The sequence below is a fragment of the Polyodon spathula genome, chromosome 10, assembly GCF_017654505.1.
Source record: "Polyodon spathula isolate WHYD16114869_AA chromosome 10, ASM1765450v1, whole genome shotgun sequence".
NCBI lineage: Eukaryota > Metazoa > Chordata > Actinopteri > Acipenseriformes > Polyodontidae > Polyodon > Polyodon spathula.
Genome location: NC_054543.1, coordinates 15,665,256 through 15,679,758, shown reverse-complemented (window position 1 = coordinate 15,679,758; position 14,503 = coordinate 15,665,256). Strand labels below are relative to the sequence as shown.

Below are 14,503 nucleotides of genomic sequence, written 5' to 3'. Positions count from 1 at the left end.
TATTGTACATGATAATACATTTTAATATGAATAGATGGAGCCAATGAATAGATTTTTAAATGTAGCAATGGTCTGTATCCTTTTAATGAGCTCACTAGAGATGCTATATTAACATTGATGCAGAAGGGCTGCTAACCACCTCCTTTAACTAATTGGCTTTACAATTTTGATTAACTTTGTAGCTAAGATATATCCCTGACTCTCTTTACCATTATTTACAATCCACATGTATCCTATACCATTTAAAAACAGTAATCCTCACAAACTGAATTGGATCAGCAGGTTCAATCTGAAATCCCTGAAATGGGCATGATAGTCCTACTGCTTAGAGATACAAATAATAATAATACACAGGTCTAGAGACGTTATTAAATTATTTCCAGTATTTAAAAAAGAACATCAGCAACTCTGTTTTATCCTATTTAAAAACTGGATGAAACGGATTTGTTTATGTTGTAATACAGTACTAGTGATTGAAGACATTGAAAAAGACTTCTAGCCGAAACATTTGTCATTTTATTGACCAGTTATGGATGATTACTACTACTACTATTATTATTATTATTATTATTATTATTAATAATAATAATAATAATAATAATAATAATAATATTGAATTTAAAAACAAAAAAAAAACTAAGTAAATATAACAGACCATATTCTAAATACCTTCCAAATTTTGAGGCGTATGCAGAAATTCCAGCTACTGTTGCTTCATTGTGGTCTATGGGCACATGCTGCAATTGCACTATTGTTGTTTTTGTGACAGTTGTGTCACAGTTCAGTTTTAGTCTGAAACAAAACTCCTTGGTGTCTGCTACAGGCTTTCATAATTTTACCTTCTGTGCATGGGAAACAGGCATTGTTTTAGCTGTAGGGACACAAGCTTGAAGCCAGCTTTCCGCTTTGTCACTCTGAGATATATTTAGACATTCATGCTGCAGTATAAGACCCTGTCCACACTCTGTCTTTAAATCATATTATTTGCCTTTAAACTAGCTTAAAAGTTCTAAATACGGTTAGCGTCTAAACTAAGCAGCGTTTAATACCGTACTCAAGAATCGGACCCAAGACCACCTTGGTGTAGTTTCGAGTCCGGTTCTAAATTAGATTGCATCAGGTAGTGCTGTTTGTCAGAAGTGTGGATGCTGTAATACGAACTACATTTTTTGTGTGTCCTCCAATATCCCAAAATGCTTTCTGATATGTTTTGGCGTGTGGACATTACAAATACAGTAGTCGGAACAGGCACCTGAAAAAGTTGAGAACGACTGTCAATACTCCTGTACAGTGTACCATTTGGGCTTGTTGTAAAATGGTAGATTGTGGAGCGACGTGATCAGATGCTGAGATCAAGACACACTGATATCTGGTGCAATGAAATCGGTCAAGGAATTACTTCAGAGTTCAAAACGAAACGCACACATTATGATAGATGTACTTTGTATTTTTCAGAAACAAAGCCATAACGTTCATGCTAAGAAGCGCTATGTCTTCCGTGAGCACAGGCTCCATATTTGCCGGCTTGTAAACATGAAATACAGTGCATACAGTGCGCTGCTAGTAATTGTATCCGGACTGTTTTAATAGTTTTGTATGCATTAAGCTCGACTAAACATGGAACAGTACTTTAGTGTGGACGCTTTGAGCTGGATTAATTAAAATGTTTTTGAGTACGGTTCTCAAGATCGGTTATGCAGTGTGGACATGAAGCCTTTATTCCCAGAAAGTACATCTTTGTCTTTGGCAAATCCAATTTTCTACTCACATCTTTAAAAGGTTTTTGATGTAGCAGTTTATGAGGTTATAAAGAGTTTACATAATTCTTGTGTAGTGGACGTGACCCCTTGTTTCAATGACAGTGCCATATCTATAATAAGAAGAAATGGTAGCACAAAGTCATTTATAATAGCATTAGCCTAATGTTACAATGGTACCACTATGGTCACATTTGGTTTCACAATGGTATAAACCAAAATACCCGTAACAGTAGTACCATTGTATCATAAATGGCAAAAAATGTTTTTTACTTTTCTGTAAGTTACTATACCTTGATTATCTACTAGTCAGAACAATCCAGGCTTCCTCTCTACTAAACCCTTTCATTTTACTCTCTCAGGTACGAGACAATAGTCAAGAGCCATGCGGGCGATTATCGTTCCTAAAGGAGACGAAAATCACAAAAGGAGTACCCCAGGCAGCGGTCTGCAACTTGAATATTACACTGCCAGCCCACAAGAAGGTATGTTGAAATGTTATTTATCTGAGTCTCATCTCATACTCTACATTGTCTTCTCATCCCAGAAAAAGGAATTAAAAAAAAGTCAGATAAGTCCACTAAACTACTGAACGTGACTTTTATCTGTTTGTAGCGTCGGTTCCTGTTTTCTTGTTCCGTCTAAAGCATTTTCTTTCTTACTGGGTCTTTTGGTCCTGTAGCTCTTGCTTTGGCTGATGGTCCATAGGCTTACTGCATGTAGTGTTGTTTTTTTTATTTTTAATTCCTGTATTTTCTTTGCGATAAATATTTGGTTCTTTTTTCTTTCGTTGCTGGTTGTGGGTTTGTTTAACAAGCTTACACATTGCGTGCTTTCAACTTGGCCTTTTTCATATCCTGATACTTCTTTTCCCTGCTGTCCATTATGTTATGCCCTGTCTCTGCACTGCATCTTGGGGAACCAAAAGGAAATCGAGTCAGATCAAGACGATGAGGTAATTTGTAAATACTGCATTAATGGTTTGCTGTGTGGGTTTTCTTTTTTTCTTTTTTGCGGTACATACGGCCATGGCTTTTAAAATGAACTCTTTCATACAACCACATCTTTTCATTTGCCTTATCATTTTGCTGTGGTTTATTCAGGTATCCAGATTATATTGTCTCTTGCCACCACATTATAAATTTACTTCCTGTGTTTCTTCATATATAATCCTATATTGTGGCTAAAATGCTCAGATGGAGTTCTAATATCTGCCACACTAAAAGGAAGGGGATTTATAGTGTAGAGGTAGATATAAATTATCTTTGCTCAAGTCAAAGGGAAAAGCCTTTAGCAAAATAATAAGGGATTGTGGTTATTACTAGAGCCCTGTGTTTTTCGCTAATACGAAATAACACGAAATAACACAAAATGTAACATATAAAACGAAATGCAAATATAAAAAGAAATAACATAAAAAATCATTATAAAACAAACATAGAGTGACATAAACAAATACTTTCAATCTCAGTTGTCAAGGCTCAGCCGTTACCGTAGATACGGTCTGAAGGGAAACGGAAGCTCCAACTTAAATACAGAGAAACCACAAGCTTGTCGTATACTGCTACAGTGCAATGGGATTGAAATACAATTCCTATTGTTTTTTTTTTTAATTGGTAGAGAGCTGTATGTGAAATTATTATGACAGCTTCACAATAGTAGGACAGTGTAAATATATAGATTTTTTATTTTACCTTATTGTATTTTTATAGAGGGCATGGGCAGTGTTTACTGTAAATAGGTCTGTTGGTTTAAAAGAGTGGGGGACTATGTTACTGTCGCTAATGAGAAATTATGGTAACTGATTTTTCTGTGCAAGGTCTGTTGGTCAAAATGTTTTAAAGAAATTGGATAATTAATAAAAAAAAAAAATGTATGTAGTTTTTTTTATGTGTATCTGTAATGAAACGACATTTGTGAAAAATCAAATGAAATAAAACAAAAAAATAAAAATAATTTCACAGGGCTCTAATTATTATTTTCTTAGTCATTAATTTCTATAACTTCTGTGTAATTTTGAAATAAAGGATTACTAGGCATTACTAATTCTGCTATCTAATAACAATTCTGCTATTTACCAAGTTACTTTGCACCAAATTTAATTAATTCCTAGGTTCAGAACATGATTTTCAGAGGAAAAATTTATTGTATTTAAGTGCTAACATGCCCTTTTTATAAAAATGTATGTTATTAAAAGTCAGAAAAACTGCTCGAGTGTTCTCGGCTTCTCTAATAAGTCTAGTATATAAACAAAAACACATTTAAATGTTTGTAAATAAAGAGACCAATGCTTCTATGCTGAAAATACTTAAATATTACATGGATAATGCCACCTGCCATCTAGTTTTCATCTTTTCATTCCCTGCACCTTAAAATTAGCATCATACTTCTTTGTCTGTCTTAATGTAAATAGTTCATGCTGCAAATCCAAAGGGTTGACTTGATCTAGCTATTTTACCACTGGGATAAGCATCTGTCACAAAGACGGCCAGAGTGGGTGACGTCAGACCAGAAGCAGGAAATAAACGACAGAGAGAGGTGGAGTTTGGTGGAGCTGAGCGAATGGTTTCACTCAGCATTTAATAAATAAACAGAACAGAAAATAAAAATGTTGTAAGACAAAAACACAGGACACAGCACTCGTCGCCAAGACAAAAAGACAAACAAAACGAACTATACAGACAAAACACGGTGAGCAGATATTTAACTACTTATTACTTTTACAATTACCTCCGTCTCCAATCCCGTTCTCCACTCACCAAACACACAACCCAGAGTGGGTGAAAACATGCAGCTTTTATGCAGCTGTACCGTGACTCCATTGCTAATCAATCATTCAATTGGAGTCGCGGTACAACTGTACGTGAATTAATAAAGTGCCATTCCCCGTGCTCACATATTACATTTTACTTGCACGTGAAGTGCTGGACAATCCTTGTGCCTAAATACAAATATACATTTTAAACACTCGTGTTACACAGACCCGTTTATATCCTGTGTACCAATGACTATACACCAACATTAACACACAACACAATTGCACACAGGGGCGGGCACTTTGCCACAGCATCTTATAACACCGGGTTGTCAACTACAGTAGGATTGCATCAGTAACCTGTAACCTGTACTTATTCCAGGATTGCAACACATGGAAACTCCATTTTACAGTAAAATGCTCAAATCAAATAATTCAGGGTGTAGGTTGTTTGAATCACACCCTTATTTCTCCCTGGTCAAGATTTATCAAGACCTTTTCTCCAAATAACGGTAATTAAGTAGCTTAACTATGTCTCCTTAGAAGCAGCTGAAAAAGGTTACGTTAGTTTAGAAATTCTAAAATAAACATTATAAAACTCCAGTCTCCAGTCTTAACAACCAGTAATCACAGCTTGTAACATGCATTTAGGATTTATATCCGTTTTGGTTAATAAAAACCCTACATATTTTTCATTTTTATTGTTTTGCAGGCTGAAAAACCAGAAAGACGTCATACCTTTGCATCTTTAGCCTTACGTAAGCGCTACAGCTATCTGGCTGAGCCTGGAATGAGTGAGTGTAAAATGTTAACTAACCATTACTAATTGTTTACAATAAATGCCTGATAAAAGTAAATCTGCTAAAAATACACAAATATTTATATACTGTATGTTTTCTGCATAAATTTACCATCCATAATATGTAAGTTCACATGCCTGACATGGTAAACTGCATGCTTTTCTGGGTTGCTGTGCTTGCACACTTTTTTATGTTTCTGTTATCCCATTTGTGAAGGAATTGTCCTAAGTTCTAATGCAACATCCATAGCATATTTTACTTTGATGGAATTAACAACAACGTTAATAATAAAACACTAAAAGTCAAAGTAAAATCCCTTTTTTGTTATTATATATTTTACCTTGTGTTACAAAACTCCTTGCTCTTATTGGCTTTGTGGTTGTGCAGCGTTATTTTATTTATTTTTTTACAAAACATGCATGGAAGATTGAGATTTGCCTTTCTTCCTATTGGTTCACAGTTTGCACATCAAATGCCTGTCACTAAGAGGTATTCGATCTTGCATGAAACAGCTAATATGGATTTAAAACCTAGTTATTTGAACCTGTGTTTTGCTATAATATACTTTGCTTTAATACAGGTACAGAAGTGTTTTTTTTTAATTTTTGTATAGTTTTTTGTTTCTTTTGTCAGAACAGCGAAATTAAAAGCAACGATAAACCGGCAGCCAAGCATATAAAAGACACGTTCATAAAATGAGACTGTATGAGAGTTAGTAAAGCACATCAAAAGTCAACAGAGTAGAGTTTTGCTGTTGTTGTTGAAGTTGTTGTGAGCATTTGGGTTTTGTGTGTCTTACCATTTTTCAGTTTTGTTTCTCATTGTTTTGCCTATTGCGTCACTTGCGTCCACTTGTGCTTATGGTTTCTTTTTGTTGTATTTTTACACTGGACCATGGAGCGCAAGGACCGTCACTTTTATTTTCTCCTTCATTTTTATCTCATCCTGTTTCCATTTAAAAAAATCTCATGTAAATGTATTGTTCTTCCTCTTTTGATGATACAAGGTTCACTGACCAACTTTTTTTTCTCTGGTCTCTCTGTTTTTCAATCATTTCTGTTGATTTTCTGTTGGATTTTAATTTGATTATAAAGAAACAGTTGACCGAAGTGCAGGAACAGCAAGAACACTGCCTGCTGCTTACGCTTACAAACCTGTCTTTTCAACACGATCTTACCAGGCATGGTCAACTGCTCCAATTACCGTACCTGGGCAAGCGAAATCTGGATTCACATCCTTATCCAGCTCCTCTTCAAACACTCCATCTGCTTCACCATTAAAGTCGGTCTGGTCTATTTCTTCTGCATCTCCAATCAAGTCCACATTCGGAGCTTCTACTGCATCTTCAGATATAGCATCTCCAATCAGGTCATTTAGATCAATTTCTTCTCCAATAAAGACTGTAGTGCAGCAAGCCCAGTACCCTGTTCAGATGTCTACAACTTTATTGTCTTCGCCTGGCAAATCCTCATTAGTGTCAGAAGCTGCCTCTGTAAAAGGACTTGCTTCTTCACTTTCTTCAAGGACTTCCCCAGTCGCTTCAACAGGGTCTTTACTAGAAAGATCCTCAATCACTATGACCCCACCGGCTTCCCCTAAATTCACAGTTAACATGTATGCTTCAACATCGCCATATAAATCGGTTATGACTTCAGCAGCACCTATCACGTCTTCCGCTATAAAGTCAATATCTGCCTTATCTTCAATGAAATCCACAGCAGATACCGCTGGTGCTAAAGGAACGCTAACTTCCTCGCTGTCTTCTCCAGCTAAGTGTGCTGTAGCATCTACTGGAACTATGCTGCTTAACGGATCAGTTTCGCCAATTAAATACCCATCTTCTTCAGCGACTATTTTAATCTCAGGAGTTACTTGTGGTTTGCAAGAAAAGATACATGCAACAACACAAGCCGCAACCACAAGTGTCAGTGCTGCTATTGATGAAGTAGAAAAAACGTTTACTTCTGCCTGTGCTCCTCTGAAATGCACGTCCTCTTCCACTTCCTCAGCTTTCCAGTCTGCCAGAACTCCTGCAGCAAGTTCCTTCTATGCCTCTTTGCGATCAGCTTCTTCTGCAACAGCATCTGTAACATCTGCAACGATTACTGTACCGGTATATTCAGTTGTGAATGTTCTATCGGAACCCCAATTAAAAAAATGGCCAGAAGCATCTGTAACAAAATCAGCAGCTGCACTATTGTCACCTATTAAGACATTGCCCACAGAGGCACGAACACAGGCCCAGTCTTCCTTTTCAAGGACTTTGTCCCCAATTAAATCCTCCTTATTCATTTCCACCACAGCACCTAAATCAACCACTGCATCCACTTTATCGTCAAGTCAGGAAATACTGAAGGATGTTGCTGATATGAAGGAGGATTTGATAAGAATGACTGCTATATTGCAGACAGACTCCTCCACAGCTAGTAAAAACGTCCACCCTGACGTGCCTAAGGAACCTAAAATGGAAGATGAGGAGCCATTTAGAATTGTTGAAAAGGTCAAGGAAGACCTTGTTAAAGTCAGCGAGATCCTTAAGAAGGATGTGACGTTTGTTGATAATAAAGACTCCTCTAAAGAGAACTCGCCAGAAGACTGGGTTGAGTTTTCTAAAGATGAAATAGAGGAAGCCCAACAGAATGCTAGGCGCTGTCTTCCAAGCTATGAGACAGAAACCGCTCAAACAAAAGCCAAATCCGTTTCTGATAAAGACTTTAACTTATCAAGGGTAGTTGATTATTTGACAAATGACATTGGTGCTAGCTCTCTCTCAAAAATGTCAGACATTAAATGTAGATATGATGAAGTAAAGAAAGAGGGGGAAGAAAAGCAGAAACGTATTCTAAAACCTGCTATGGCTTTGCAAGAACACAAGCTAAAAATGCCACCCTCAAGTATGCGTTCTTCTGCTTCTGAGAAAGAATTATGCAAACTTGCAGACGCCATCTATGGAATAGATGCAATATTAGAGTCTCCTGATGACTTTTCACAGCATGACCAAGATAAGAGTCCACTGTCTGACAGTGGCTTTGAAACCAGAAGTGAAAAGACCCCATCAGCACCACAAAGTGCCGAGAGCACTGGACCCAAACCATTATTTCAGGACGTGCCCATTCCCCCTGTTATTACAGAAACACGAACTGAGGTGGTCCATGTTATAAGAAGCTATGAGCCCACCTCAGGTGAAACTCAGGAACACCTAACAGAGGTAGCGGGGCCATCGAAAACACCTTCTATATTTGCAGAATCTGAACAAAAGCAGATTGGATCTATAAAAGACAAAGTTAAGGTTTTTCAAATGAAAGTTAATTCTGAGGAGGATGACCATAAACGTGTTGTAAGCAAGGGCATGTGTGTTAAAGAAGAGACTCATATTACAACCACCACCCGAATGGTTTACCATAAGCCCCCTTGCAAAGAAAATACTTCTGAAAGGATTGAGGAAACCATGTCTGTCAGGGACATTATGAAAGCATTTCAGTCCGGTAGAGACCCCTCCAAAGAGTTAGCTGGTCTGTTCGAACACAGGGCTGGTACTGAATCCCCCAAGGGTACTGAAACAACACAGAGGTATATTGAAAAAGACACATCAGCAAAACCCAAGATAGAAAGAATAATCGAGGTTCATATTGAAAAAGGTAACAAGACCGAACCAACTGAAGTCATCATAAGGGAAACAAAAAAGCACCCTGAGAAAGAACGGTATGTTTATCAGAGAGACCCATTGCAGGGAGAGCAAGGTTTAAAAGTGCTGACAGACAAACTAGATGCAGATGAAGAAGCCCAACAGGAAGAGGGGGAGCTTACAGCAGAGGAATATCTTCCTTCCTGTTTAGAATCTTCCAGAGTAAACACGCCTATCTCCCAGGAAGAAGACAGTCGACCTAGTTCAGCACAGCTCATGTCTGACGATTCTTATAAAGCGTTAAAGCTATTAAGCCAACATTCTGTAGAATACCATGACGATGAGCTATCAGAGTTAAGGGGAGAGTCATACAGTTTTGCTGAAAAAATGCTTCTGTCTGAAAAATTAGACATATCTCGTTCCGACACAGAGGACTCTATGACTGATCAGACACATGCTCGTAGTTCAGAGTTGCAGGGAGCTGAGAGGCAATACAGTGAAAAAATGCCCTCAGCTTCCAAGAAGGAATTTCTGTTAAAGTCCTCAACACCAGAGAATGTAGCAGGGAAAATGACTAACCAAGATGACCAATATGACAAGCTCACAGTCTTGCACTGTACTGCAGAGCCAGGTAGTCCAAAGCATGCACTGTGGATGCGTTTCACTGAAGATAGACTTGACAGAGGTAGAGAAAAACTCATATATGAAGACAGAGTAGACCAGACTGTTAAAGAAGCAGAAGAGAAGCTGACTGAGGTTTCACAGTTTTTTCGCGACAAAACAGAGAAACTGAATGATGAGCTCCAGTCTCCAGAGAAGAAGCCAAAAAAGAGAGAAGCCAGAGAAACCAGGTCAGGCCCCAGCTCTACCAGTGGTAGCCCTGAAAAGATGCAGCTTAATGATGCAGAAGCCAGTGAGGAGTGGGGTAAGGCAAGGCTAAGAGAGCAATCTGTGGGGAAATTGTTTGGCAGCAGCTGTGATGAAAGGAAATGCACTAGCTTGCCAAACAGCCCCGAAAGGCGAGTATTTTCACGGTTTTCAGAAGAGAAAAAGACACAGGAGGCAGATAGTGTAGGTGAGGCTTCCCAGCCTTTTCAACTCAAACAGTCAAAAGTGAGCTCCGTAAGACTAAAATTTGAACCAGATCAGTTTCAGAAGGCACAGCATCAAGAAAAAGGTCCACAACTGGGGCCGCCAAAACCACCAGTGAAAAAGCTGCAAGAGAGCAAACTTCCAGTGTATCATACACAGATATATGGTAGAGAAAAAAATACGCTGAAATCAACAGATAACACAGATGAAAATGCTACTCGAAATAAAGAAACAGACAGTTTCAAAGAAAAACCTTCCCCTGCGAAAGGTTGTGATGACTTTAAGATAGAAATTTGTTCTTCAGTTGCTCAGAAACTAACAAGGGAGAACCTGCCTCAGAAAGCCATGTCTGAAACTACTTTTGAGAAACATATGCAAGATGTTAATAGCAAAGACCTAGATTTCCAAACAAATGCAGACAGGGAAAAAAAGGTTTTCAGGACTTGGGAAAAACCTGGAAATTTGAACCGTAAGACACAGAATGAAAAACTTACACATACACTTGTACAGGATACATTAAAAGATAGCAGTGACAATGATAGTAAGGAACCTGAAAAACACCAAGTGGTTTCAGTCACAGAAAAAGTGAGACAATTTTCAAAAAACGTGTCTCCGATTAAGGAGGCTGTAATAACATCTCCTTCAAAAAAAGTAAACTACACAGAGCTTGTCATTCAGGAAGAAGACGACAACACCAGAACTTTAAAGAAAAAGACAGAATCAAGTCCATCGCAGATCCCAGTTAGAATGTCAGAAAGCAATGGCAATCAAACCAAAAGGCCAAAGCCAGAATCGTTAATCAAGCCATCAGACAGGAGCAGTTCACAAATACCAGCTCTAGCAAAAAACAGGTTTCAAACTAGTAATGAAAGGAGTCCATCTACGGATGAGATGGAATCATCTGCAAGCAGATCTCCAGATTCTTTAGAATGTAGTCTCTGCTCGGTAGAATACATAGAAAAAGTAGCTCCTTTAGTAACTGCAGAAAGCTTCAAAGAGATTAAGACTTTACCTGTTTATGTTAGTATTGTCCAAGTAGGAAAACAATATGAAAAGGAAACTACAAATGGGCAACTGAAAATAGTTAGTCATGAAAGCAGGACTGTGCAAGAGAGGGGGGGATTTTATACAGTAAAACAAAAACAGCCTCCATCTCCTCAAGGTAGTCCAGAAGATGATACTTTGGAGCAAGTCTCTTTTTTGGACAGTTCTGGAAAGAGTCCCCTGACACCTGAAACGCCTAGTTCTGAGGAGGTGAGCTATGATCTCACCTCCAGGACTCCTGATTCGCTTATAGGTTTTATTCCAGGTAAACCTAGTCCTATTCCAGAAGTGTCTGAAGAATCAGAGGAGGAAGAACATTGCAAGGTTTTTTCATTTAAGGAATCTCCACCAGAAAGGACCTCATTGCCCACAAACGGAAGTAAGGAATCTGGAAAAACAACAAAAGATAAGCGAATTGCTTATATTGAGTTTCCTCCACCCCCTCCACTAGATTTGGAACAATCAGAAGCAGAAAAAAAGAGGTCCCACAGTTCCACTGACACTGAGAGAGAAATGATAGAAGTCAACCTCCAAGAAGAACATGACAAGCACCTTTTAGCAGAACCAATTATAAGAGTTCAGCCACCATCTCCTCTTCCTCCGGGAGCTGACGATAGTGACTCAAGTGACGATGAATCTGTCTTTCACCCAATTCCATTTAGGAAGTACACCTTCAAGATCAAGGAGGACGAAGAGGAGCACAGAGCTACAGCTAAAGCTAAGAAAATAGAGCAAAATGGAAACTATAAAGAATCTGATGCCAATGGTGGCGGGAAAGGGGATGATTTTGATTGTGAACAAAATGGGAATGACCAGTCGATAACCGACTGTTCAATCGCAACCACAGCAGAGTTTTCACACGACACAGATGCCACAGAAATTGACTCACTGGATGGTTATGACCTACAAGATGAAGACGATGGCTTGAGTGAACAAGACCTGAAACCGGCAAAAGAGGGTAAAATAGATGTCTGGGCCTCAGAAGGGATGCTGAAGTCAAGTGACCGCTCCTTTAGCCAAAGTAAGCTTGAAGTCATTGAAGAAGAAGGTAAGGTAGCAAACGAGGATGATAAAAAAGGGACAAAAAGTATTTCTTCAGTCAAAAAATCTGAAAATGCGATATACGCCAATGGCCAGGATTTCACCTTGGAAGGAAGGCCCCCTGAAAGACATGGCTTTGCTGACAGTTACTTTAGTTACAAGATGGAGGAAGAGTTTGCAACCCCGTTTAAAACCGTTGCAACAAAAAGCCTAGACTTCGATCCATGGTCGAGCAAAGTAGGCGAGGATGAAGTCTTTGATGCTAGGATTAAAGATGATGATTCCAAGCCTTTTGGTTTAGCTGTAGAAGACAAGTCTCAAGCAACAACACCAGACTCGACCCCTGCCAGAACCCCAACCGATGAAAGTACTCCAACTAGCGAGCCTAATCCCTTCCCATTTCACGAAGGGAAGATGTTTGAGATGACTCGCAGTGGTGCAATTGACATGAGCAAGAGGGATTTTGTTGAAGAAAGGCTTCAGTTTTTTCAGATTGGTGAGCATACTTCTGAACGGAAGTCAAAGGGGGACAAAGGGGATGGGGTTAAAACGACAGGTGTAGCCACTACACAACCACAGTCATGGGAAACAACTAAAGAAATAAAGGTAGACACTCCCATAAAAATTATAACAACTGAGGTTGTGCTTATCCAGACTAGCACTGAGAGCCTGGACACATCGTCAGGCAGCCACATAGTGGAGAATTCCTCCTGTACTGTAACTACCGGTAACATTGATTCTAAATTACATACTCCTATTAAAATGGGAATCACTGCTTCTATGACTATAAAAAAAGATGCTAGTTCTTCAGATGACTGTAATGCAGAGGCTGTTACACCAGATTATCACATTTTAGACAACACAGACTTAGAAACACACACATATAGTAAAACAGATTATAGTGAGGAAATAAAACAGCAACCAGAAAGGAAAGAGTTTCCAAAAGATAACTGTAACAATAACAATAACCTTGATTCATTCCAATTTTTTGCAAACTTCAACCAGTTTGACAGTGTAGTGTTTAATTTGCAAGCCACACCTGAGCCTTCAAGTTTAAACGTTAATCTTGGAGAAAGCTTGCTTGGTAGGGAGTCAGGGAAAATAAAGGACAGCAATGTCCAATGTGAACATAGAGAGCAATACAAACCAGCAGAAACAGTGAAACAGCCCAAATCAAGGCTACCAGTCAAGGCCTCTCGCTCCCAAAATACTCAAAAGACAGTGAAGCATAGATTGAAACAGCTGACCAAGACAGATGCAAGAAAAAGAGTAGACAAAAGTACATGTTTGGAACCCAGATCTAGAATTCCAGTCAAAGATATTACTAGGAGTAGCATGAGCACTCCTATAACAGTGCAGATCGTATCCAGACCAGCCAAGACAGAGAAAGAAAATGCTAGACAGTTACCGTCCAGGCTGCCAGTTAAAGACAGAACTAGCTGCAATGCCAGGACAGTTACTGAAACAAGTAGAGATCAGCTGAGTGAGGTGTGTAAGCGTTCAATTGAATATTTTAAGGAAATTAGTGGTGAGACATTAAAACTCGTGGACCGCCTTTCCGATGAAGAGAAAAAGATGCAGTCAGAAATGTCTGATGATGAAGACAGCACGTCAAGAAGCACGGCATTGTCAGAAGCTGCTCAAGTATGCCAACCCTCCATTCCCTCGAGGTCTGCTAGAGACTTGAAAACTGAGGCAGCGCCTATAAAATCAAAGGTTCAAAAGGCCGACAGTGAGAGAAGGAGAAGTAGGAGGACGGGTGGAAATGAAGGCAGTCAGGTTTCTGGGCCTCACGTGGCTCACATCGTGGAGATCAAGCCTAGTTTGTAAAATTTTAAACTTGTTAATCTTAGTGCATGAACCGTTGTGATTGCCTGTGCCGTGACTTAACTGTAGTTGTCATTCTGTCATTGTCATTTGTGTGTGCTGTCCTATAAAGTTCTACAAAGTAGTCAGTTAACGCAGCATGCCGGAGTGAGTGGTGCACCGAAATGAACATTGAAATCTCCTGTGTAGTGCTACTGAGTCTGTGTCTGTTGGCTAACGGAGTGCAGTTATGACTCTAGAGTTGCATTACAAAACCACACAGCAATTTGCAGAGCACACAGGTTGTCAGCATGACTAGTTCCATTACACTGTGAAACCACCTAGATTTTAAATGAAGTCCAGTAGACTTGAAAACATACTCTTCAATATTTCTTTAAAAAAAGGCATTGCCTGTATGGATCAGTAGGGTACATAATCACTAATCTAACCTAAGAACCAGTGAATAGTTAACAATTATTAGTTTGTATTAAAGCAACTGTAACCCCTTTTCTTGTCATTGTTTAAAAAATCATATGAAAAGATGTATCTGTATTTAAGGTTAAGTATACGTTAACTAAGTAGA

The 14,503-nt window shown here is 38.8% G+C and overlaps 1 protein-coding gene across 11 annotated transcripts in view; it reads left to right on the top strand.

The window, feature by feature from the left end:
- Window positions 1-14,503, top strand: part of LOC121321869 (ankyrin-3-like) — a 149,120-nt gene that overhangs the window by 112,603 nt on the left and 22,014 nt on the right. For 8 of the 11 annotated variants that reach the window (XM_041261177.1, XM_041261174.1, XM_041261172.1 and 5 more), the window contains 4 exons: window positions 2,120-2,242; window positions 2,686-2,712; window positions 5,225-5,306; window positions 6,407-13,936. In XM_041261177.1, the coding sequence (XP_041117111.1) occupies window positions 2,120-2,242; window positions 2,686-2,712; window positions 5,225-5,306; window positions 6,407-13,936 (7,762 nt within the window). The remainder of the gene's footprint in view (window positions 1-2,119; window positions 2,243-2,685; window positions 2,713-5,224; window positions 5,307-6,406; window positions 13,937-14,503) is intronic. The other 3 variants (XM_041261180.1, XM_041261179.1, XM_041261171.1) reach the window with 2 other exon arrangements.